The sequence below is a fragment of the Colius striatus genome, chromosome Z (genome assembly GCF_028858725.1).
Source record: "Colius striatus isolate bColStr4 chromosome Z, bColStr4.1.hap1, whole genome shotgun sequence".
In the NCBI taxonomy this organism is placed as follows: domain Eukaryota; kingdom Metazoa; phylum Chordata; class Aves; order Coliiformes; family Coliidae; genus Colius; species Colius striatus.
Genome location: NC_084790.1, coordinates 29,475,962 through 29,502,602, shown reverse-complemented (window position 1 = coordinate 29,502,602; position 26,641 = coordinate 29,475,962). Strand labels below are relative to the sequence as shown.

The following is a 26,641-nucleotide window of genomic DNA, read 5'->3' as shown; positions in this document are numbered from 1 at the left end:
TTCTGAAAACATCTAATTACTAGTAAAAGTTTGGTACCAAGCTCCTAATATAAGACATAATGGAACTGCTTAAGTGACTGTTGTGCTATGAAATTGTTCGTACTTAACTTTTTAAAACTGTCTGAGAATCGAGTTGTGGTTATAAAGAGACAACATTTCAGAAAGATTAAAAGTTCTTTAAAAACTCCAAACAAAAAACGGTGATTATACTCGGATTATTGTGTTGTGCTATCAGAAACACTCTGGAAAGAATTTATTCGAGAGTCTTTGTTTTTCCAAATTGTTAAAATTGATGACAAACTGGAAATAGCAGATAGTCTTGGTTTAAGTATTTTTTACATTTTAGAGATTTGTATGTAGATGAGGCTTCATGGGAAGGTAAAGAATGTCCAAGAACAAGTAATTTTTAAAAACCTCAGGTACTGTGTTCCTTTTGCAATGCCATTTCTGACTTTCAGCATTCTTGCCTGTCATCAGTTTGTATAGGTACTTGGATCATAAACATATGCTATGTTGACTGGTTGACATGAATGAGGGAGACTGAAGTTTAAAGTCAAACACTTCAAAGTTGAATTTATTTTGTTTTCTGGAGATGCTTGTGAGTTCATGGACTCTTAAATATTCAGTTTTAATGGAGTGTTTCAGGAGCATTGAGAATACTGTGTGAAGTTTGTGACCTGTACTGTTTTTAGGAGTCTTGTGGGAGTATTATGAATACTATAAATATTCATAGTACTCTAAAGCAAAGATTAAATTTTGAAGTCCAACTTTCTCATTCTAGGAATGAAAGTATTTATATTTCAGGAGAAAGATGGTGAACTTTAGATGAATAAGTACACATATTAGAACAATTGTAGCCTCTGATGTATCATTCATAATGCCTTTAAGCTCTTCAGGGACAGACACCACCTTTAATGTATTTTACAGAGAAAAGTAGCAGATTTTTTAAAGGCAGTATCTGACTGTCCATGTTTCTAAAGTACATTAAGACTCCTGCTCAAGAAACTAAAGCATGTGGACCTATGATTACTTGTTTTCAGGTTGGTGAATTGTTCCTTTTATGATCTGTTAGCATGTTAAGTGGTGTGCTTTTTCAGGTACATTAGAAATAAGTTACAGAAAATGTGAGTTGTGGATAGGAAAACGTGAATAAAATGTGTTGGCATAAATTCTCGGACATGTTATCCTATTGTGAAGGGAAAGTGAAACATGTTTGCTTAATCTCTTCTCATAATTTGCTTCACATTTGTAGAAACTCAGAACATGTATCTATTCTCAGATAATGTATCTGCCTACCTCCTTAGTGGTAGGCTGTTGTAGCTGAATACCTTTTTCATTATTTTCTTTACTTGTAAGGGTGTATGTGTATATTTAGTAACAAATACTGCAGGGAATATTATTAACATTGTTCCCCTACTCAAGAGAGAGAGGTCTCTAATGTTGTCTGTGTTATTACATTTAGTATCTTGTACTCAGCAGGTCATCCACCATCATCATTAAGTCACTTGAATATTGTTTCTGTATACAATTTCTCATCCTGCAAGTCTGACCCACATTTCAGTTATGGGATCTAAGACCTTGTCTTTATAAGAACTTGTGTAACACCACATTAACGAGCTCATCCAAATTACTGTATTTGAATACAGTTTTACTGTTTGATACTTTGCCAAGCCTGGTGTATTCTGCAAGCTCAGTTAATTTATTTTCTTCTAAACTTTTTTATAAAGACTAAGAAAATCTTGAGTAATTTATATGGAGCACCGTTTCTTTTAATTATATTTTAAATTTTGAAACAGCTTGTAAGTGTTAATGAGCTGCTGTTCATAGGTATTAACTTAAACCCGTAGATTTGGACCTTACTTCCTCCACGTTTGTCTTTTAAGTGGATATATGAGAGTGAAATGAGAGAAAGTAGTGAACTAAGGCAAAAAGAGGCTTTGCTGAATAAATTATGACAGTTCATTATGGTCTCCTATAATAGAGAAACTGTTATGAGAATGCATTCAAATATGGATTAAAAAACCTTTGTGATATTTCACTGAGAAATATTATTAGGACTTGCTGCTCAGAGAGATGTATTTTCTTTACATAAATCTGAGAAAACGAGGATATTTTTCTTATGAAGGAATTGTAAATCAATAAATTTTATACTTACTTACTTGTGGTCTTTGTAAATACATAGGAAATTGTAATCGATCTGGCCACTGAATATAATAACTGAGAACTAATATAATTCAAGTTAGGTAGATGAATATGTACCTTTTCAAAAGGTAAAAATAGAGTTGGGTAAGCAATAAAACAAAATTAAGAACTCTTTGTTAAATAAGGTTATGACTTGACACATTCTGAAGTCAATAGTTCAAGATTTATCTGGAATTTGTGCTCAAATAAGAAAGGATTCTCAACAACTATCATCCTGAGCTGGAAGGTCTTTTAACTAATATGCTGAGGTGTTTCTTCTCTTGTCCCTTTCAGCTATAGAAGTACTTCACTTTGTGCTTGTTAATACTGCTTCTTTTCAAAGTGAGACATGAATCACTGTTTGAAGTGGTGACCTGAAGAGCCCCAACTATCCTTTTGTTTATTCTATGCAATAGCTTAGTGTTCTCTGAGGGAAATATTGTGATGTTTGCTCAAGGCTTGCAGTAGTTCAGCAGTTTGAGCCTCTCAGTGTAGAGAAAGAATTATAGGAAAAAAAAAGACAACAGATAATTTCTCAAATGTTTTAATTGAAATTATTGTAACAACATGATTGTCTTCTGTGAAGACAAGCAGCATCCTTTTTGAATGTCTGTCTACTTTTTTTTACAATTTCCTTTCTTACTATTATCAATATTTTATACTCAAAAGTGAAATTAAAATATGTCCAGGAAACACATGTCCTTAACCTTTTTTGCCTACTATTGACTACATAGTTGGAACTTATTCTTCATTTGCAGTCATGTAACCTAGTCAAGGGATGATGTAAATTATAATTCGTCTTATTGAGGATGGCGTTATATGAAAGATAAAAATGATGTAACATCTGTCTTATGGATGTCTTGGTGTAAGTGCAATGGTTTCAGCCTGATTTAGCTGCAGTTTGTTCCAGTGGAAGTTTTTTGGACCTAATCTTTTCTTTGGCTTTAACTGCTTCTGATTAACAAATCATAGAATGGCCTAATGGTTGAGGTTGACAGGGGACTCAGGAGGTTATCTGAACCAGCCTTCTGTTCAAGCACTGTCACAGACAGCTACTCAGGTAGCTTTTGACTACTTTCAAGATTTGATGTTATAGAGTCTCTCTGGGCAACCTGTGCCAGTGCTCAGGGAACCTCCTGTGTTTTTGTTTGTGCCCACTGCCTCTTGTCTGGTCTCTGAGCACTGCTATAAATAACCTGTCTCCTTCTGTACTCTCTTCCTTCAGCTCATTTAAACCCACTGACAAGATCCTCCCAAGGCTTCTCTAGGCTCAACAGTCCCAGCGCTCTCAGCTTTTCCTCATAGCAGAGCTGCTCCAGTCTTCTCTTCTTAGTGGCTCTTTGCTGGAGTCCGTCCTGTATGTCCGTCTCTCTTGTGCTTGAATTCAGAACTGAACACAGGACTCAAGATATAGCCTTGCCAGTGCTGAGTAGAGGGGAAGAATCCTCTCTCCTGACCTGCTGGCAACACTCCTTAATGTAAACCACTCACCTTTTTTTGCTGGAAGGGCACATGGCTGTCTCATGTTCAATTTGTTTTCTGCAAAGCCACTTTGCAGCTGGGTGTCCCCCAGCATGTACTGGTGCCTGGGATTTTTCCTCCACAAGTGCAGGACTCTATACTTCCTCTTGTTGAATTGGATGAGGTCACCAAGATGATTAGGGGCATGGAACATCTTTCTTATGAGGAATGGTTGTGGGATATGGGACTGTTCAGACTGGAGGAGACTGGGGGGGGGACCTCATTAAAACTTAGAAGTGTTTAAAAGGTACATATCAAGAGGATGGGACATCACTTTATTCTGTAGTGTCCAGTGACAGGACAAGGGGTAATGAATAAAAGCTGGAATACAAAAAGTTCCACTTAAACATAAGGAAAAACTACTTCACTGTGAGGATGAGGGAGCCCTGGCACAGGCTTCCGAGGGAGGGTGTGGAGTCTCCTTGTCTGGAGGTTTTCAAAGCCTACCTGGACAAGTTCCTGTCAACTGATCCAGGTGGACCCCCCTTAATACGGGGATTGAACTAGATGATCTTTAGAGGTCCCTTCCAACCCGTACCATTCTGTGTGAGGTTTCGGTCAGCCCAGTTTGGTGTCATAAGCAAATTTGCCCTCTGCCCTATCATCTAGCTCATTAATTAACTGGGGCCAGTCTTGTTCAACATCTTCATCAATGACCTGGATGAGGGGACTGAGAGAATCCTCGGCAAGTTCGCCGATGACACCAAACTGGGAGGACTGGCTGGTTCACCAGAAGGCTTTGCTGCCATTCAGCGAGATCTCAACTGGCTTGAGAGTTGGGCAGAGAAGAACCTCATGAAGTTCAGCAAGCACAAGTGCAGAGTCCTGCATCTGGGAAGGAACAATCCCATGCACCAGTACAGGCTGGGGATTGACCTGCTGGAGAGCAGCTCTGCAGAGAGAGAGACCTGGGACTCCTGATTGGTAATAAAATAACCATGAGCCAGCAATGTCCCCTCGTGGCCAAGAAGGCCAGTGGCATCCTGGGATGCATCAGAAGAGTGTGGTCAGCAGGTCAAGGGAGGTTCTTCTCCCCCTCTACTCTGCCTTGGTGAGGCCTCATCTGGAGTTCTGGGCTCCTCAGCTCAAGAGGGACAGAGAAGTTCTGGAGAGAGTCCAGTGCAGGGCCACCAAGATGATCAGGGGACTGGAATATCTTTGATACGAGGAAAGGCTGCAAGAACTGGGACTGATTAGTCTAGAAAGGGAAGACTGATGGGGGATCTTATAAATATTTACAAATATCTAAATGATGGGTGTCAGGAGGTTGGGGCATCCCTTTTTTCTATAGTAGCTAGCAAGAGGGCAAGGGGTAACGGGATGAAGCTGGAACACAAAAAGTTCCATTTAAACATAAGGAAAACTATTTTACTGTGAGGGTTACGGAGCCCTGGCACAGGCTGCCCAGAAGAGTTGTGGAGTCTCCTTCCTTGGAGGTCTTCAAAACCCACCTGGACATGTTCCTGTGTGACCTGATCTAGGTGGACCTGCTTCTGCAGGGGGTTTGGACTAGATGATCTCTAAAGTTTGCTTCGAACCCCTACCATTCTATGATTCTGTGATAATGAAGATATTAAACAGAACTGGACCCTAAGTATATTACTGGTTGTGAGCCTCCAACTAGACTTCATTCCGTTGATTCCTCTCACTCTCTGCTCATCTGATCCGTACATCAGCAGCTTTTCTATGAGGATGTTACAGGAGGCAGTGCCAAAAGCCTTACGGAACTTGACAATATCCACTGCTCAATCCTCATCTACCAAGCCAACCATTTCATCATAGAGGGTTCTCAAGTTGGTCAAACTTGAATTGCTATTGGTGAATCTGTGCTGACGACTGCTGACAACCTTCTTGTTCTTCATGTGCCTGGAAATAGTTTCCAGAATTAACTACTCCATCACCTTCCCAGGGGTTGACATCAGACTGACCAGCCTGTAGTACCTTGGGTCCTCCTTCTTGTCTTACTTGAAGATAGGAGTGATGTTGCTTTTCTTCAGTCCTTGGGCACTTTTCTTATTCAGCATGATTATTTGAAAGTTCTTGAGAGTGGCTGGCTCTATCAGTACTCCTGGATATATCCTACCAGGGCCCATCAGTTCAGGTATGTTCAGTTCATTGAAGTATTGCCGAACTTGTCCCCTTTTCTCTAAGAGCGTATCTTCCTTGCTCCTGACTTTTCCCCTGGTTTCTGTGACCTGGGATTTCTGAAGGCTGGCCTTGCTAGTAAAGACTCAGGTGAAGAAGACAGTCAGTACCTCAACCTTTTCCATGTTGTATGTCAACCCATTCATTGTCTCCTTCAGCAGCAGGCCTTAGCCTTCCTTTTGTCACCTATGTACCTACAGAAGCCCTTCTTGTTGCATTTGACATTCCCAACCAGATTCAATGCCATTTGGGCTTTAGCTTTCCTAAGTCTCAATCCTGGAAGCTCAGAAAGTGTTTTGGTATTCCTCACTTATTACCTGTCTCAGCTTCTACCCTCTATGTTTCTTTTTCATGTTTGAGTTTCATCAGAAGCATCTTGTTCATCCATGCAAGCCTCCTATTGTTGTGATTTACGCTCAGCCAGGAACAAAGAACCACAGTCGGCCATTAGCTCCCTCTACCCCTTCCCGACAGGATGAGAAAAAGTACCAAGGGCCTTTGGAACTCCCTAAGGACAGGGAGGGCTCACTTGCCACTTATGGTCCCAGGCAAAATAGATAGGATTACTCAGCCTTCTCCATATCTTGTGTCACCGGGTCCACCATCTCTTTCAGAAGCAGGAAAGAAAATAAAACTTAATTTAATGTTAACACTCTTCTTGGGAAAGAAAATGAAACTTAATTTAATCCACCACCACCAAAAGACATAACAGTGATGAAGAGTCTGACCAGCCCTTTAAGATACCCTTCCACCCACCCCTCTCCTCTTCACAGACTCAAGGCACCTGATTCCAGTGTCTTTACCCTGAACAGAAATGGGAGGTGCAGTCAGTCCTTTCCTGATGGCTTCTGCCATTTGTCTTTCCCCAGGGTGGTCGGACTCCTTACTGATCCTCCCTGCTCTGGCTCAAAGTCCCTCACATGCTGGATAGCCCTGCACAGGCTATTCTGACATATGTTCATCCCAAAGGCTGCAGCTCCTTTTTGGCCTCTCAAGCACGGGGTCCTCAAAAATCAATAACCCATTCTAGCACATGGTCTGCAACACTCACCAGGTGTAGGATCCTCCCAGAGCTGCAGGTCTCACCACTGCCCACCATGGGTCACACAGTGACAGCTGCTGTCTCACTGTGGGCTGCAGGGGGGTCTCCAGTCTGGTGTTCATCCTCCCTTTCTCCGTCACTCACTGACTGTGGAGTCTGTGTGCTGCTTGCCTTCCTTTTGTCTCGGCCTTCCACCTCCTACTCACTGCATATTTTTCTTCTTAAATAGTGATGGCAGAGGCACCAGGCTGGGCTGGAGGTGGGTCCAAGTCAGAGCTGGGGGAAGTTTTGGGAATGGTTTAGGGGGGCAGCACTGCAGTCACCTCCATCTGTTACCAGGCAAAATCAGCTTCACACAAACCCATCACACCTACATGTTGGAACTGACTCCTCTTGAACTTGGAATATGTGATCCTTGAGTATTAACCATGTTACTTGGACCCCTTTCTCCTCCAGGGTCTTATTCCTTGGTACTCTTCCAAGCAAAGTGCCCTCTGTTCCCTCATCAAGGTCATTAATTAATATATTGAACAGTACTGGTCCCAGCACTGACCCTGCACTACATACAGGCCTCAAACTAGACCCTGCCCCATTGATCACCACTCTCTGCCTTCTTCTCTTCAACCAGTTAACAACTCACCTCACTACCTGATCTGAGGCTCTGCTAGTTCTGGAATTACAGTGGCTACAGAAGAGGGTCGTTTTAGTTTTGACTTTTTCTCACTATCCAGCTCTGTTTTAATTGGCAATAAATTAATGTTCCCCAGGTTGAGTGGGTTTTATCTGTGGTGGTAATTGCTAAATGATCTCCCAAACTTTATCTTGATGCATGATGCATCCTCACCTGTCCTGGTGAGGATGGAGAGTGATTGCAACTGGGTGGGGGGTTGGCAGCCAGCCAAGGTCAAGCTGTCATGAGGGCTTAAGTTCAGTCAGTTTCTGTCCTGTTAGGAAACTCTAGAAACAGACATCTAACTTAACCACTGAAAAGTTTTAGCTCTTGTGGTGTTTGTGTAATAAATGACTCCTATAGGTTGTTTTTGGAGAAGTGAAATGTTTCAGTAATGAGAACTTGGACGTGGTAACTTTGGTTGAAATACACATTAGAAGATGCTTGGTATCTGAATTTCATAGGAACTATGCTTTATTTACCTGTAACCTTCTTATTTACATTGATAAGTATAATATGTCTCACTTTGTGTGATTAGTGTTCTGGGCACCAGTAAATATCTAAGGAACTTTATTATAGCAGTCAACTATAGTTCTGAACATTTTTTCCATAACAGTTTCTTCAGTTCCTTTCTGTGAGTTGATGTTTGACTCAGTCTCTCCCCTATTTCTTCTTAGTGCTTGCTTAGTTTGTCCCCTTCATTGTCTGCATTCTCCTATGTAATGTGTTGTTCTGTTCTGTATAATCTTTTCCCCACCTTCCTGCCCCAATACCATTGTTAGCTGCCATAATTTTTGTGACTTAAGGCTCTTATTTCTACTGTTTGTCTAATCAGTTTCAGCTTCCTCGGAAAAGGGCCTGCCAAATGCTCCTTTTCCTGGCAACTGTGTCTTGGGTATCCTAGTGTGACTTGAAACTTGCTCTAATTTGTCAGTTTTCTATTAATTGGACACTTCATATATCCCTGTGTAATGAACAAGTTGATCCAGTTTTGATGAAAACAGCCTTGTTTTTTAATAGCAAACCTGTTTCTGTTGATTTATATTTTATATATCTTTTACTATCTTTTTAGATGTTGGATGTCTATGACATTCTTCCTTTCGATAATCCAGATGGTGGTGTGTGGAAACAAGGATTTGATATCACATACAATGAAAATGAGTGGGATAGTGAGCCACTCCAAGTTTTTGTCGTTCCTCACTCACATAATGACCCAGGTAACATTTTAACTATATCGATTTGGGTATCTAGAGGCTTTTGAATTAAGAAATGTATTGCTCTTTATGCTAAAATGTGAGGTTTTTTTGAAAGCTACTTGATGTGTTAGATTTAGGTCTAGCAAGGCAGTTAAGCCATTGCATAATTCAAACGCCAGTGACATCAAGTGACAACTTTTATGATAAAAAATGTACATTATTTATTTATTAACTGATAATCTGGTCAGCTTATCGTTGCATTAAAAAGGGCCTGTTTTTTTTTTTTTTGGCTTTTTTGACTGTCAGAGATATTTAACTCTCAGGTCTCAGGTTGTGCTGGAGAGATGAGCCTTTGGAAAGACGTGATGACAGCAAGTCTGATGGTTTTGACTCTTAACCCTTTCTTTGATTTGTGCACACAAATGATAAGACAAGCAGTGAATGATAAGACAAGAGTAAATGGCCTCAAGTTGAGCCAGAGGAAGTTTAGATTGGACACTGGGAAGAACTTTTTCACTGAGAGAGTTATTAAGCATTGGAACAGGCTGCCCAGGAAGGTAGAGTCAGCATCCCTGGATGTATTTAAAAGACAGATGAGGTGCTGGGTGATATGGTTTAGTTCAGTGACGGGCTTAGTGATATGGTTTAGTTCAGTAGGGGCTCAGTGTTCTGTTACAGATTTTCTTCTTTTAAAGTTCTAATCATTTTGATGGTGTGTTTTTGGGGTTTTTTTTTAAGAACTTAAGTTCCTTCTGTAACTCTTCCAAAACAGAATATATATGGTTTCATCTGTGGTACTTGGCCTGAGTCATTGATACTTGCAGAATTGACCAGTTTCTGTGGCCATTGTGGGAAGACTCCTTGGATCTAACGTTTAGCTTTCTGTTCTCCATCCTTCTGCTTGCTTCTTCATGTCTGAATTCCTGTCTTGCCTCTTATAATTAGCTACGGGAGATGTTCACAGCCAACTGTGAAAATTTTGTGTCTGACAAATGTTGGCATAGGGTCCCTTAATCTACTGTTTGGTTCATCCTTTAGCACAAATTCTTACTCAAATTGTCCCACTGAGCATCTGTATTCTAGGGAATCTGAGTATTGAAGTTCCTGGGCCTCTTCTCATATCAACGTGATTTTGGTAGATAGTAACAACTCACACTGCAAATTGTGTTTTGTCTCACTGTATGTGAAGCAAGGCAGACAGTTTTGAGGCTGCTGATGGCTTGGCTGGACAATGGCAAAGGCTGTATCAGATTATGCTTGGAGGAGGCTTCATCAGAGCCTTTTGGGGTTAGCTAACTGAATAGCTCTGCATTGCTCCTATGAGAATGGTCCCCAAAATAGGGGGGATGGACACTTTTTATTCGCCTACAAATGAAGATGGCAAGTTTGTAAGGTAACTCAGTGATGAATGCCTTGAGCTTCGCTATGTGTTTCCCATTAACACTTGAAATACTCTACCTTCTTTTGGAAGGTCAGAGGATGGACAAGGGTTTTCTCCAGGTGCAAAGACTGGCATTCTTCTCTGTCAGTCTTGGGTTCTTGGTCTGTGTTTAAAAAACCAAACCAAACAACGATAAAAAAAACCCCAACCCATCCCCAAAAACCCCAAACAAACAAATTTGAAGACCCCTAAGAAAATGTCCCACCCTCCCACCCCTTCCAAAGAAGTTGAGTCACCAGAATTATTAAAGTTCTAAGACAACTAAAACATAAATACTGGTTTATAAGCAGAGGTAGCATCACCAACACGTTTTTCTGTTAATTTCTTGTGTAGAATTTCCTGTGCTTTCCTAGTAGGAGTTTACTTGTCCAGGAAGTATGTTTACTATGTGTCTGTCTAATCCTTAATTTTACATCTTGGTATCTCTCAGTGCACTTGAGAGCCCCCTTTAAGGAAGTTTAGTCTGTTTCTATTTTTTCTTGTCCAGCATTACTCTGTCCCTCTTCCAAATAGAGAGATATGGAACATAAGGAACTTTGCTTCACAGATGGATTTTTATTACCATTCAGGTATCTATCTTTGAGGGAGTTGCTCTTTAAATCTATGTTAAGATACTTGTTTTTCCATCACTCTGAAGAAGTCCTCTCTGTGTCTGCCCCTTCAATAATAAACTTTGAAGAGTTCTATGCAGTTATGAGAGCTGTATCTTGTCTTTCAATTGCACCTTTTTTTGTGCAGAGGTTATTTCCAAGGACTTACCACAAGTCTTAATGCTGGTGTCATTCAGCTTTAGATGACTTTCTTAATGGTGTCCAATTTTGGTTCCTAAAGTCTTCTCCTTAAGTATCAAAGTTCTTCATGCCTTTACTGTGAATTTTATCTGTCCTTCCACCAGCAGCAAATAAAATTGAGAAATCTATATTTCCTGATGCAAACAATCAAAGTATTTCCAAGCTTGTTCAGGCTTCTCAGTTGATATCAAGTAGAGTTAAACTAACATACAATCCTGGTAAACGTAAACTGTTCCATCACCAAAGTTTATTTTGTGAGACTGCATATTGTTTGCTTTTACAAAATGTTACCACAGAAATCTCCTGACTTAGTACTACTTTCGGTAAGGACGTTTCTGTGGAATTGTCTAGAGTATGAAATTGCATATTAATAAGCACTTGCAAGAAGGAAAATTTATCTGTAACAGATCTGAAGTGTCTTATATAGCTAATGATTACATTATTCCTTTCCCACAGAGGATTAAAAGGCATGATGCAAAGGAAATGTCTTTGGGTAATAAAGCTTAAGGCATATTGAACCGATGGTAAATATTTTTCACATTCATTGTTACACTAAGAGATGAGGTCAGTAAAGGTATAACTATATTAGCTGCAGAAGCTTGTAATTTGCACTGCATTTAGTGTTTTTTTCGTCTGAGGCTATTTTCTCGTAACTTTTCACATAAACGGTTAAGCTAGTGAGAATCCGTAGCTCAAAGGCAAAGAAGCTGCTTTGAAATAGATTCCATAGGGATGGGGATGGTCTTAGGTTCCATGTTGCGTTTTGATGAATGGCTTATGTGCTGAAACACTCTTACTGTGTGAATTCAACTAGGAGATAAAAACTTGGGGTCTCTATGCTTTTCCCTCCATAGCTAATACATTTATCCATTATTGGGAAATCAGACATCAGAATGAGTCCTCTTCAGACTTTTTAACAGTGGGAGGCATATTTGTCTTTTATTTGCTGTCAAGAAGATGAAGTTGCTGATTAAGTTTTGACTACTTCAGTACCATGTCTGATTTGGAGGGGACTCACCCAGTGCAGATTAATCTCAAGCCATGGAGAGATGTTCACTTTACAATTAGCTGTGTTTTGTGAGGTTATAGCCATCGCAGATGGATGGCATTTCTTTCTGGAGCAGTTTAATGAACGATCATATAACCTGCTGTTCTGGCAAAGGCCTTATGTTAGCTTTCATATGTATCAGCAGCAGTTGACATGTGACTGCTCTAGTGGATTAGGCAGCTGAACTCCAGAGGGGAAAACCCCGGCACAACTGGACTTGAAAGATGATGTTTGGATATGACTCGAGGGATCAGAAGACACCTTTTGGTCTGTGGCAGTGATGATTTTGATGTCTTCTCATTAAATTACTTAAGAATTGAGACTTGTGAGCAGTGTAGTACATGTATGTAGCAGACTAGAGTAGTCTGTTGCTGAATGTGATTATTACAGACCTAGTACAAATAGCACTTAAGTGGAGTTAAAAGAGACTAAATACATTTTTCCATCCCACCTTTGCCCACACACCTCTAGTTTCTACCAAAGTAAAAATGTATGTAAAAGTATGTGTGTTGAGTCTAAATAGTACTTTTTACGCTTCGTTACTTATAGCATTGGTAACTTTACCTTACTGTCATTCACATTAACCCCTTTTTATTATTTAAGACAGTCTACATTTCTAAGGAGGAAATCTGTATAGCCCTATTAAGTGAAGTGCAGTGTTAAGAAAACAGAAAAGCAAAAAAGTTTGGTATAGTTAATAAACTATGGAGCTTCAGGTTTGTTTTCTCTTGCGCAGATGTGGATATGGTTTTTCAAGTGACTTTTTTGTTTTCCTGAGATGTTTGGAACACAGATGTTTTAAACTGTTGTCCAACCCACCAACATATAAGAACAAGTTAGTGTAAAGCTGAAGCAGAAAGAAAAAATACTAGTTGAATGATATCTTTACCTTTAAAAAGTTCCGACTGTAAATTGAAATTTTACTGATTAATATGTTAATGTTAGGTTTTAATAAGAAGATTTAAAAAAAAGTCACACCGTTTGTCTAGAGCTTGTTTTCCTTTTTGTGAACAGCAACAGTATATAGCATTTAAAAAAACCTCAAAACTATGAAGGCTATGTAAAGATTACAAAATATGCATTGAATTGTAAAGGAAGATGAGATCTAGAAACAGAAGAGTAAACCAGGCAGCTCAAAAGTTTTTCTTGACATGCTGAAATACAAAATTCCCATTTCTGTTGTTGCATATGTGGTGGTAGGGGACATTTAATGAGACATTTTCTTTGTTTGTTTTTTTTTTAACCTTTGCCCAGGTTAAAAAAGAAAATTCAAGTAAATTGCTTTGAAAGTTGACATGACTGTTTCAAAGAGTGCACTTTTAAATTCTTGATGAGTGGAAATTTTCTTTACATCTTAGGTGACAAATTTGATACATGCAAAGTAGAAATATATCTTGCATTGTAAAACACTTAAGAAGTCTAATTATAATTTTTCACATACCTCAAGATTCATGACAGATTTTGCTTTTGGTGAAATATGCAATCATTTGACTTTAGCTACACGTATGACATTAAATATGCTAAATACAAAATTATTCTTGTGGTCCATTGAGCAGCAGTCTGTTATAAGTTAAAGTGTACTACTGAAAACTGAATACATTGTCATACCTTTTTAATATTAGTTTGTCTGCTTCTACCTAAATGACTTCATTTCAAAGAATGTTTTTGAGGAGCAATGGATGCATCTTCTATTTATCTTCTGAATCAGAATGAATGCTTCCATACAGGGATGTTCCAGGTGGCTTTATATCTTACTCTGGTTTATACTATGCCAAATAAAAAAGAAATGAAAAGCAACCTTAGACTGCTTTTAGTTTTAATTTTGAGGTAGGCTTACCTCAGAAACAACACGTTTCTCAAGTTTTTTTTCATAGCATTGGCCACAGAGCCATTTATCTTTATTAAAAAGATACTTCTTTTTGGTGCAGTTGTCACTGAACTTTTGTCAAACATATTTTTACATTTAAAAAAATATGTGTATTCCATACCTCTAAAATAAAGGATTTTAAAAACTTGCTGAATCTACGAAAGAGCCAATGCTAAATTCTTTCAATGTGTAATAATTCTTACTGAAACAGAAGTTAAAACTTAGCGTTTGGATTTATTTCTAGTACTTGCATTATTGGTATTATTGTGTGTTTGTGTGTGATCTGTATGTCATGCTTAAATTTTCCATGCTTGAGTTATCCAGAGCACTGATAAGAACTCATGGCTACATGTCCTTTTTTTTGTTTTGTTTTTCTTAAAAACTTATAACATTGCCCCATCATATTATGTGCAACATGCATGTAATTAAGAACTAAGACATCCTCTTTCAGCTTATAATTATTCTTTACTTCTATAGCTGTCAAAACAGTTACTTCTGTCTTCTTCTGGAAACTAATTAGTTTAGAATTAAGCATAACTGTAAAAAAATAGAAGTTTTTTTTTTTTGTTTTTTTTTTTTAAATTCACATGTGCATTTTAGAAATCCAAGAACTGAAATGTCACTAATTTTGTTGCAAAGAGATGACCTTTATTTTCTGGAAAGCGATATAATACTATCTGAATTGTAATGGATTTATTTAATTTTTCCATACAATTAATAAATTACTTAAGTTTCTTATGTTGCAAGAAGCATCACTCGTATGAGAACCTTAGACTCAATGAGATAGTGATGTATTGTAAAGTAAATCAGAGATGCAAACTGCCCTCAAAAAATCCACTAATGTAACAGAGAGTTGTGTTCCAGACATTGACTAGGTCTGCTTCTTCATTAGAACAGATTTAATGAGAAACTAGATATCTTTTTAAGGGTGACTTATGGTGGTTAACAATTGAAAAGTCTTTTTTGTTTTGTTCCAACAGTTAATTTTAAATGAACAGACAAAAGAACAAAAACACCCCAACAGCCCTGCAGATAACACTCACATACTCTTGGTAGTAATGATTTAGTGTTTCCAAAATTGATTTGTGAGTCTCGTCATGGTCAAATTGTAAACTGCTTTTACTTAACTAGGTTACTTTTTAAATAATGCTAATTTTTTAACTTCTGATTTAGCCTTGAATTTTGCATGTCTCCCTATAACCGTCTTAACTGTGCTAAAACACAAGAATACCTTTCTCTAGTGGATGGAGCTAATAGAGCTTCAAGAAGGAAATTGGACTAAAAAATGTTGGCAAGAATAGTGGCAGACGAGTTAATGAAATGCTTCAGGATTTTTTGCATGACAGTGGATTGGATTGACACATAGACGTGATTCTTGGAGACTGTTGACCCAACAAAATTTATGTTAGTCAAGTGGAAAAAAAAACCTGCATGATGATGCTAATTCTTGGGGGTTTGGGGTGTTGAGGAAAAATCAAATTTCGACACATTTGCGAATGAACATAAGTGAGGCAATCAAAAGGCAAGCAACTTAACAACGTGTACTCTATATTACTGTCTCATGTGCTGACAGAAAATGAAAATATCTGGCAAAGTCCTGGATACTTAAGACTAGCATAATGACATTAAAAATAATACTGTTGGTTTTGTCTTGTGTTTATACTTTTATATTGATGAAGATCCTTATGTAGACTTAAAACAACAAGTGTTGTTTTGATGATATTAACATATTTAGCTTCAGTAATTACTGCTTTAAACTTTTTCACTTTATGTATAAACTGTGCATTGAAAGATTCCTGATCCAAATACACTGGTAAATGCTCCTTTCAACTTGGAATCAAATTTTTAGTTCGTGGATAAGCACAGGAATGAAGGTGTACCAGATTCTACTGTGGAAGAGTGGCTGAGATGGGAAATAATACACTTTAGTCTTTAGTAGCAGAGTTATAAAAATTAAATTAATGTATTAATTGTTCTGTTCAGCTTTTCATAATTTTTAAAAATCTTTATGGCTCCATGCAAAATTGGAAAGACTCTGTAAGTCATGGTGTTAAGAACTATCAATGGCATGAAATTTAAGAATAACAAATGCTGGTGTCTGTAACTGGGACTGAGTAATACTGGGCACAAATATAAACTAGGAGAGGAGTATCTGTGGAGCAGACCTGCAGAAAGGTCTCTGGGGACTCTGGCTGACAGCAGGTTCAGTATGGGTCAGCAGTGTGCTCAGGCAGCCAAGAGGGCAAACCGCCTTCTTGGGAGGGAGCACCAAACCCAGCACAGCCAGCTACTCAAAGGATGGGATTGTCCTGCTGTATTCAGCATTGATGCAGCCTCTGCTTGAGTACAGTGTGCAGTTCTGGGCCTCACAACTTCAGAAGGATGTGAAGGCACTTGAATGTGTACAGAGGAGGGCAGTTAAGCTGGTGGAAGGACTGGAAGGCATCTCCTGTAAGGAGAGGCTGAGGACTCTTGAGTTTGTCTAATTTGGAGAAAAGGAGGCTGAGGGGCACGTCATTGCTCTGTACAGCTTCCTAAGGAGGGGAAGTGGAGAGGGTGATGCTGAACTCTTCTCTTGGGCATCCTGCTCTGTTGGGGGGGGGGGGGGGGGGGGGGGGGGGTTGGACTAGATGATCTCTCAAGGTCCCTTCCAACCTTTGTGATTCTGTGACAAAGCTGTATTCTGGTTCAAAGCTGTATCAGGAGAGTTTCACACTCTCAGGAGGCCTTTCTTTACCAAGAGGGTCGTTAAGCACTGGGACAATCTTCCTAGATGTGTAGTCAAGTGTTTAAGAGGCATTTGGACAATGCTGGTCATAAATGTGCTTTAACTTTTGATCAGCTCTGATCAGGCAGTTGGACTCAGTAATTGTTGTAGGTCCCTTCTAACTGAAAATAGATAGGTTTATTAATTTTTTCAAAAATGTTTAAGACTATTTCAGTGTCATTTTGCTTTTAAAAATGCATTTTATGCTGCAGTATAAAAATATCCTAAAATAGCTCATTATTAAGAGATATTTCTGTGTAGGAAAAACGTAAGTCTATTTTAGTTCATACTCTGTTAGTTATATGCTAGCATGGTACTGTCTCTTGAATAAAAAATTTCTGCTAAAAAGCTATACATTTGTATACTACTACAGGTGAATCTTTAAATATCAGAAAAGTATTTCTTTGATTTGTTGAGAAGTAAATGAGCATTGAAAAAGATTAATTCGTTGTGATATCAGTTCTTTGGTGTGAGTTTTCATTTAAAAAACCACACATACTGAAATAGATCACAAAAAAAATTTTGATTAACAACAGTACAAAAAAACCAAATTCCGCTTACTCGTTGCTTTTTCTATATTCAGTCTTCATGAAAATATTATTTAACAGTATTTTACTGATACCTCTTTTTTTTTTGGATTAAGCTGCTTCCATGCCTCTAAAGAAAATGTTTGAAATTTATATTTTAAGCCCTCCTATTAACTGTTTTTACAAAACGTAGATAGATGTTGATACATATAATTAAGATAGATGAGATTAGACTCTAGTGTTCTATTTGTACAGAAACTTGTATTGGATGCAAAGAATTTTCTAGATGTTGAAATTGTTAAAAAAATGTACTTTAGTTCTGAAGTATTGTAATTTTATTTCATTTGTAAAAAGAGGGTTTTGTAAATTTGCGATGTTTGTTTTTGAACTCTTTATTAAAATCTAAGCCTTACAAAGTGATAGTGCAACCAAAGTGTGTGTGAGTGCCTAGTGGTTATTCATAATTACAAGGTTCATTATTTGAAATATAATTAAGAATTTGATGTGAACTAGAAGATAATGTGCATATTGCCAAATTACATTAACTCTGCATTTCTACCTAAGATTAAGATAATTGTTTTTTACCCTTAAAATAAAATATATATCCTTTCTGATTCATTATTCATACTCTATTTAATAATAAAGTGGGTTTCTTTAATTTAAAATAGTTTTTGATATTATCTTATTCCAGAGCAGCATAATCCTGTATCTTTAGAAGCAGATCGGCATTGTACTAGAACAGCAGTGCCTCTGCAGAACAAAACTTGTAAGTCAGAGCCCAATCACTAGGATCATATTTGTCTGGAGTACAATCCTCACACTGTATGTAAGCTTTCACAAGATTTTAAAATGTGTATAGGACCAATTTTGCATTCTTCAGTACTCTGTTTATGTACACTTCATTTTGGAAGTACTTGATGAAAATGCTCACAAGAGCTGGTACAGTGAAGAGGAGGAATATGTCCCTTGTGTATGAAGGGGAGAGACTTGTCTGTTTTTTTCCCAGTTCCAGAACAAACACATCCCTTCCATATTCTGGGAAGGAAGATGCAAATACTTTCTTATGTAAGGTTTTAGGAAGAGGTTAAAGAATTTAATGGAAGGCAGTGTACTGTGAGGTCTTAGTACATGATTGAAGTTAATTTTCCTTTGCATCTCTATGATATGTTTTCTAGTGAAGGATACATATTTCTATCTTCAGTAAGTGAAAAATAACTCCATATTCGTAAATCATGTTGAACATGTGCTGCAGAGCTTACTGCTACTTTGCTTGCCCCTGTTTTATTTGTTTACTCTCAGGTCTCTGGGATACCATTAGTGACTCTTAATTTTCTCCTCAAGCTATAGTTGTAAGATGTTGCTAATACAGATTTTTGTTCAGTTGTTTTACATGAAGTAATGTGATGGAATGTTTTATGACTTGAAAGAAGAGATTAGACATGGAGGAAAGGATTAGGGAGTGTGGGGGGATGTGTGTTGGAAATAGGGCTTGGGCTGGGAAGATGATCTCTTAGTAGATACTGCAGTCATCCTGATATGAGAAATGAAGAAACCTAGGGGAAGTTGTTAAGGAAAGATCAGTTTGAAAATGTGTCCATCTTCATTTTCAGCTACTTTATTTTAAGCACAAATTAAATTCCATAGTATTTTAAAATTATGTATTCTGTTGATCAAATTAGAAAGCTTAATATTACACATAAATATATATTTAGGAAATGAAACCTCTAAACTTTGTAATGATTCTATGAAAAAGAAACTCCTACAGTGCTATTGTGGTTTAGGCCCAACTGGACACAAGGACCACACAGCCACTTGGTCAGTCTCTTCCCACACTCCCATGGTGAGAGAGTGAAGAGAAAAAGTGATGAGTGCCTCATGGAAATCTCTAAGGACAGGGAGGGCTCAATCACCATTTACGGTCCCAGGCCAAACAGACAAGACTACGCAACGTGGGGAAGGAAACAAAATTAATTTTATCAAAAGAACAAATGAGACAAAATCAAGTAGGATGATGAGCAAAGTGCAACCAGCCCCGCAAGATGTCCTTCTCTCACCTTTCTTTTCTTCCTGTGCTCAACTCTTCTCCCCATAATCTCTTAACTCCTCCCCCACAGGAGGGCAGAGTATGGGGGTTGTGGTCAGTTCCTCACAGATGGTCTCTGCTGCTCCTTTCTCCTCAGAGGAGGACTCACATTCTACCCCCGGTTCCAATACAGAGTCCCTCCCACAAAATACAGTCCCTAACAAACCTCTCTGACATGAATTCTTTCCAAGGGCTGCAGCTCCTCACAGACTCCTCCCCACAGATATCCACAGTAGCACAACTCCTGGCACATTCTACTCCATTCCAAGCTTCTCACAGAACCATGGTGCCTCTGGGCACAGCCACCTCCTCTGGTGTGGAGTCCTCCATGAGCTGCAGCAGATCTCAGCTCCACTGTTTACCCTCCATGGCTTGCAGGGGGACAGCTGCTGTCTTACCACGGGATGCAGGGAGACGTTTCTGCCCCAGCACACCTCCCACTTTCCTGCTCAATCACTTGAAGATCTGATGGTCACTTCTTTTATCCCACTCCTTCCATCTGCAGTTGCAGATCTCCCCTTAAACAGTGATTGCAGAGGCACCTGATTGGCCTGGGCTGGCCAGAGGTGAGTCCAACCAGATCCAAAACTGCTGCCGCTCCCTCAGTTACCAAAACAATCCAGCTTCATATGAATCCAAGTGCTTAGTGCTTCAAATGTCCACAGCAAATAAAGTTCATCTTTTTAATAAAATGCTTAACACTTTGTGGAGAGTGGGAAAAAGGCAGGTCTCTATTGAAAGCAACTTAAATTTCCCTTTTTTTTTACCCTTAGGTTGGCTGAAGACGTTCGATGATTACTTCAGAGATCAGACACAACATATCTTAAATAATATGGTTATAAAACTACAAGAAGACAACCGAAGGAAATTTGTGTGGTCTGAGATTTCTTACTTTTCAAAATGGTGGGATGCAATAGATAGCCAAAAAAAGAATACTGTTAAAAGGTGCGAACACTGAACTACATATCTTCCATGTGGCATATGCTGAGACTCTGTATATGACTACACAGTAAACTTCATTTCAGTTGTTGCATTGCAAAATTACTGGAATAACTGACTACTTAAGTTCTGATATTTTGGATGTAGTTGAATTTTTTTCTAGTTACAAAATAATCTTTCTAAAGAAGTGAAGTGAAATTACCAAGTTGCTGAAAAAAATGACTAAAAGTTTCCATGAACAACCATGATGGTGTCATTCAAACTGTAATGGATTTGTGATTATAAACCTATTTGTAATCACACTGAAGTATTGGTAATAGAAGAAAAAACAATATTTTGTGTTAGCTATTTATATGTGGTAAATTTTTCTTTAGGTATAACACCATTATTAAATGAAATTGTTTTTGAGTATGTGTGTGTTTTTTAAGCATGCAGCTGCTTAAATGGTGAAGTAATACATACTCTACACCATTGCTTTTAGTTCTTTTAAAATCACAAGTTAAAATGTAATACAGAAGTAAAGGATTTGCTTAGACATTGAGGCAAGGCATGCTGCTTGAATAAAGGATATAGTTTGGAGGTTTGAAAAAGGTGGGTTTTTTTACTTCTCTTTAAGACAAAATCCAGCAGTATACATTAAGGCTATGATAGCCTCGCAGCTGCAAAGGTTAGGTAGTGCTACGAATCTTGGTAATGAAATAGAAAACTGTTGAAAAAAATGTGTACAGTACAGGAGAATTATAGCACAGATTTATTTTTTTTTAAATTAAACATATCTCTTGGAACACAGTAAACAGTAAATGATACTCACTAGGGAACTGTGTACTCAGGGAAGTCAGGTATTGGTTAAACTGCTGTAAGACATATCGAATCAGTACTGGAGATTATTTTTGCTGTATATTTTTCATTATTGTATGGTTATTATCCATAATGTGACTTAAGTTTTCATAAGTTTACTATATTTCTTAAATTCATTAAATATTTATATGGTGGTGTGCACTGTAAGTGCTGAAATTACGTTATTCAACTGTATGAACTATATAATTCCAGATCGTTATCTTCACTGACATCTTAATGGAAAGACTGGATCGTACTGTGATCTGTTTCAAGAATTAATTTTAATGAGTGAGATAGTGTGAAGCCTTTATAGATACAATAAACTTTGAATCTCTACTAGCTCTTTAAAACAATGAAAAGAATGGCAAGTCAAAGACAGGTATCAGTAGTGCTTGAAATGTGCAATGTGTAAGGATCTTGCTCAGTTGATCTTCATACTTCAGTATTTTTGTTATCTCTGCAGGAAATAGCCTTCTCCCTGATTTGAAAGAAATCAAGTATCATGACACTAGCAGTGGAGCTGGTAGTTTTCATTTCACAGGCACTAAAACTTTTACTGTTCATCTACTCATTCCTTCCCTCTTTGATTAAGAGATATAGTCCAGTAAAGTAAATAGGAGAAGCAATTTTGATTTTGGCATCGTGTCCCTGATAAATAGCTATTGGGTGTTCAGAAATCGATTTTTAAGAACCTTATTTTCATATGCAAGATCTAACCACAATTTACATATTTTTCAGGTTAATAAAAGATGGACAATTTGAAATAGTAACAGGAGGATGGGTCATGCCTGATGAAGCCTCTTCTCATTATTTTGCTGTAATTGACCAACTGATAGAGGGACATCAATGGCTAGAAAAGAACCTAGGTATGTAGCTCTATCCAAATTTTAACAGCTTTAATATAGGAATTCAATACCAATATGCTTTTAATTGTTTGTTTTTCTGATGTGCTTAGAAGACTCTCTTTACCCTGCTTTCCTGAAATGTCAAATCACTTACTGGAAGCTGTAATATTAAGTATTTGTAATTGTTGTTCCAGGTAGAAGTTCCTGGACAAAGTCTATTTAAACAATTCTGTGTCATAATTGTCTTGATTAATGGAAAATGTGCATAGTACATTACTGTTATAAAATGTAACGTGAAATTATGCTGGGTTGTAGATCTCATGTTGCTAGTATCGCAAAGAGTTTCTGATTGCTGTTTCTATCTTTTGAAAATCATGACAGGGCCTTAAAATGATTTAAGAATTGATATTCTTTGATGGGTGTGGATTTATTCTGCAAGATGTATATTCATGAAGTTCTTCTATGTAAGGCTTTCAAAAAAGTAAATATGAAATTCTGTAGTAGTTGTTGTAGCAGTAGTCTTAGTAGTTATAGAACCTAAACCCATTGTACCGTTAGAATTGTTTTTTTAAAAAAAAACCAGAACCTACTTGTTTTCTTTTAATGAATTACTGACTGCAGTAATACAGGCTGATCTCATTTGATGTCTTTGGGAGGTTTATTTTATATAGTTCTGTGAGTAGATGTAATGTTCTATAAGTACAGAAACCCTTTTTTATATAGAATATATTTGTACAGTGATTTTAATAATAAGTTATCACTGCTACATCCAATTAACTAAAATTACTTTGAAAAGCTGTTTCACTTAGATTGCAATTTGCATAAACACAGCCTGATGTAATTAAGAGGTGGAGGGGAGGGAAGCCTAATAAAATGGTAACGCATTCTGTACTGTTTTTTTGATAAGACATTAAAAATGTGGAACCATGGTGAAGAGTAAGTTAAACAACAGTTAGATACAGGTTCTTTATTTGTTAGTATGAAGTTCAGTGCAAAGACAATATTAATGAACATGATTCTAAAATTTACCAGCTAAAATAAATGAAAAAGTTAGTTCCAAAGCCAACAAAAGCTAACATTATTACAGTGAAAATTCAAGAAGCTATAACGTTAATCCATTACCATCTGTTAATATTCTTTCGGCTTTCTTTTCCAATTGTAACATCTGTAAACTACTTCAAGTGGAAAAAGAGATCTATTTTATTGTTTCCATTTAAAGATACATGAGATGTCTGAAATAGTATAACAATGTAGACTACTAATCTCAGAGTTTTCATGTAGTTAGACAGAATGCTTTTCTTCTAAGACATCTGATCTATATTTTTTTGTTAACTGTTTATCTGTTTAGTTCTAGCTTTCAATTCCAGGGTGTGTGCTGCAGGAGGCTGAATACTTAATTGTATATTTTAATTATCTTCATGGAATTTTGCCTTTAGTACTCTGATTGGTAGAGCTCTATGTGAGTGAAAAGTAAAGCTTCCATTTTTATTTTGTGAACAGGAGTGAAACCAAAGTCTGGATGGGCAATTGATCCTTTTGGGCATTCACCAACAATGGCCTACCTTCTGAAACGCACAGGATTTTCCAATATGCTTATACAGAGAGTTCATTACTCAGTTAAAAAACATTTTGCAACACAGAAGACACTAGAATTCTTTTGGAGACAGAACTGGGGTATGTGTTTTTCCATGATGTCAATTTCTTTTGTTAATTTACACAGGTGAAATACAGACAAAATATCAAGAGAATCATAGAATCTTAAGGGTTGGAAAGGACCTCAAAAGATCATCTAGTCCAACCTCCCTACCACAGCAAGACCACCTAGAGTAGGTCACACAGGTGGGTTTTGATTGTCTCTAGTAAAGGAGACTCCACAACCCATCTGGGCAGCCCTTTCCATTGCTCTATCACCCTCACAGTGAAGAAATTTTTCCTCATGTTTCTTTGGAACCTCTTATGTTCCAGCTTGTACCCATTGTCTCTTGTTCTGTCATTGGACATCATTGAGAACAGCCTGGCTCCATCCTCCTGACACCCATCTTTTACATATTTTTAAACATTAATGAGATCACCCCTTAGTCTTCTCTTCTCCAAGCTGAAGAGCCCCAGCTCCCTCAGCCTTTCATCATAAGGGAGATGCTCCACTCCCTTCATCATCTTGGTCGTCCTGCACAGAGCTCTTTCCAGCAGCTCCCTGTCTTGAGTAAATACTGCGGAAATCTTTACAGAAGGTGATTTAGAGAAGTTAGTCTAGGCTTAAAAATGCTATACTTGGAGTTCTGTTAAAAGAAGTCTTTCATCTAGGTTAACTTTCAAGGATTTTTTTTTCCTTTTGATTACAAAGAGAATGTGAATGCCTGTATGTTGGGAAAGATTAAACCTAAAAACTGTATTACTGCTGTTGTACCTCTGATCTTTTGTTTCTTAACTTTCTTTTGTGCTTTTACTTTCCTTTCCCTTCTTCTACATTCTTTACAGATATATATCTAAAAAAGTAAATGGTGGAATATTCTTTTCCCTTTTCTCACTTATTTGATCTCTTCCTCCTACTCCTAGGATGTGGAAATAAAATGGAGGAGAAGGAATTTTTCTCTTGGAAAGGAAAAAAACCCAAAATAACCCCAAAAAACAAACAAAAAAAATTTGAAGATCTGTCTTGTTATGTTTTTACTATGGGAATAACTTTTCAAGGAAACAATTTCCCTCAGCTGCTGTGACAAATTAGTGTCATTAGTTAACAGTAGCTTTCTGTGGACTTGAAATTTGTAGCTCATTTTTAGCCAGAAAAATAAATTAAAAAACGTTTTACTATTTAATTTGCAATGAAATTGTCATCTAAAACCTTATTCTTATAATAAATATAATTGGATTTTTATATGTTTATACAAGATAGAATATGAAAATTTTCTTAGATAATGTAGTGATTATAAATTGAATTAATTCTAATAAAAAATAATTATATATTAATTTTATAGATGAATATTTGTTTTGCATTGTACCATATCAGCAATTCAATAAGATGTATGATGAATGTATGTAGTTGAGGATTTGGTCTTTCTGTTTTTAAAGTAAGCAAATATGTCCCTACTTTGTCAATACAGGGTCAGACAAACATGTTTAGTATTTACTATTGAAAGGCAGTGGTGATTTTGAAGCTTTTTAGTTCTCTGTGTTTTTAACTGAAAATTGTTGGAAGGTATTCAGAGGAAGGAATCTACTGCTCAGGTAAGCTTGACTTGAAAACATACCACTATGAAACAATTTGTCAGATACTGACACTTAAGAGACTTTTCTTTGAACATTAGTGTATATCACTCAGCATACAGAATATTTAGGTAACAGACTATTTTCATAAGTAGTTGCATATGTAATTCACATGTGTGATATGGTATAGTGTTTGGGCTTCAAAAGAAAGCTTTTCAAAACAGATCACGTGTCAAAGATCACTTCATACTCATCAGACATAAGGAGACATTGTACATGAGGCAAAGTGAACTCTTGTAGTTGAGAAGTAAATGCATATATTTATGGAATATTAGCTCTTTAGTAATAGGTAAGTAGCAGTAAAACAGGAGTTTTTAAACAAAGTACTTAATTTGTAAATAAAAAACTGTTCAGGATTTGAATGATATGTTCATGTCTTTTGTTGATATGAGCACATTTACAGCATTCATTACTTTTTTTCACTGTAAAATTACTGTTAGTATTGGAAACAGGTTATGAGCATTTAGGGATTTTACTGGATGAGTAAACTTAAATTCCTCTTAAGTTCCATGAGAACTGCAGGTTCTCTTTAAAGTTAAATTTTGAAAGATCTTCCTTTGAGACTTGTCAAAGTGTGTTCTGTCTTGTTCCCCACAAACTCTGGAATGCCATATTTTGCTCCTATCTTTCCCAGCCAGCTGGTTCTTTATTTTAACGTTCCGGTCTTGGTAGTAGCTCTGGTTTTAGCTTCATTACATGTAAGATATATCCAAATGTAGAATCCAGTTACAGATATTCAAAGCAAGTAATTGTTTTGATGTGATGTTTTTAATACAGTTCTTGTATTAAGAACATGGAATTGATTCAGTTTTGGCAAATCTGAGAGGATGTATTTTAAAGGTGTGGTCTACATATTTAATTACAGATTTGGGATCCAGTACAGATATCCTTTGTCATATGATGCCTTTCTATAGCTATGACATTCCTCATACTTGTGGTCCAGATCCAAAAATCTGCTGCCAGTTTGATTTCAAGCGTCTTCCTGGAGGAAGAGTAAGCTGTCCGTGGAGAGTTCCACCAGAAGCCATTCATGCTGGAAATGTTCAACACAGGTACAACTTTTGAATATTCTGCAGAGAAATAACCTAAAAAATAATTAATTTATGCTAATCAAGGATGATATCTAGAAAACCTGGTGAATTTATATAGTTTTTGTCATAAGAAAATAATACCTATTACTTAACCTACTCTTTGCACAGAAGTTCAGAACATAATTGACAGTGAAGTCTGAAGATAAGTTATAATTAAGGATGATGGAGTGAATTTTTTTTATTGCCATTCTTGATGCATCATACTTTCTCAGAATATGAGACAGAACATAGCCATCTGTTTGGTTAAGACTACTAGACAATAGTCTGTCTCCCGCCAGTGAAAGACATCAGGGACAGCATGGAGTAGTATTTTGTAATTGCAAACAGTAAGATATGGAATATGCTTGGAAAATTTGTCAATCTGTGGCCTAGATTTCTTTGAAGTA

General features: G+C 37.2%; 1 protein-coding gene across 4 annotated transcripts in view; it reads left to right on the top strand.

Annotated features, from left to right (window-relative positions):
• Positions 1-26,641, top strand: part of MAN2A1 (mannosidase alpha class 2A member 1) — a 110,126-nt gene that overhangs the window by 14,239 nt on the left and 69,246 nt on the right. For all 4 annotated transcript variants that reach the window (XR_009820860.1, XM_062018367.1, XM_062018366.1 and 1 more), the window contains exons 3-7: positions 8,632-8,776; positions 20,053-20,224; positions 21,794-21,921; positions 23,401-23,574; positions 26,030-26,216. Coding sequence is in view for 3 of the 4 variants with exons in the window: in XM_062018367.1 (XP_061874351.1) it covers positions 8,632-8,776; positions 20,053-20,224; positions 21,794-21,921; positions 23,401-23,574; positions 26,030-26,216 (806 nt within the window). In the remaining variant the exon portion in view is untranslated. The remainder of the gene's footprint in view (positions 1-8,631; positions 8,777-20,052; positions 20,225-21,793; positions 21,922-23,400; positions 23,575-26,029; positions 26,217-26,641) is intronic.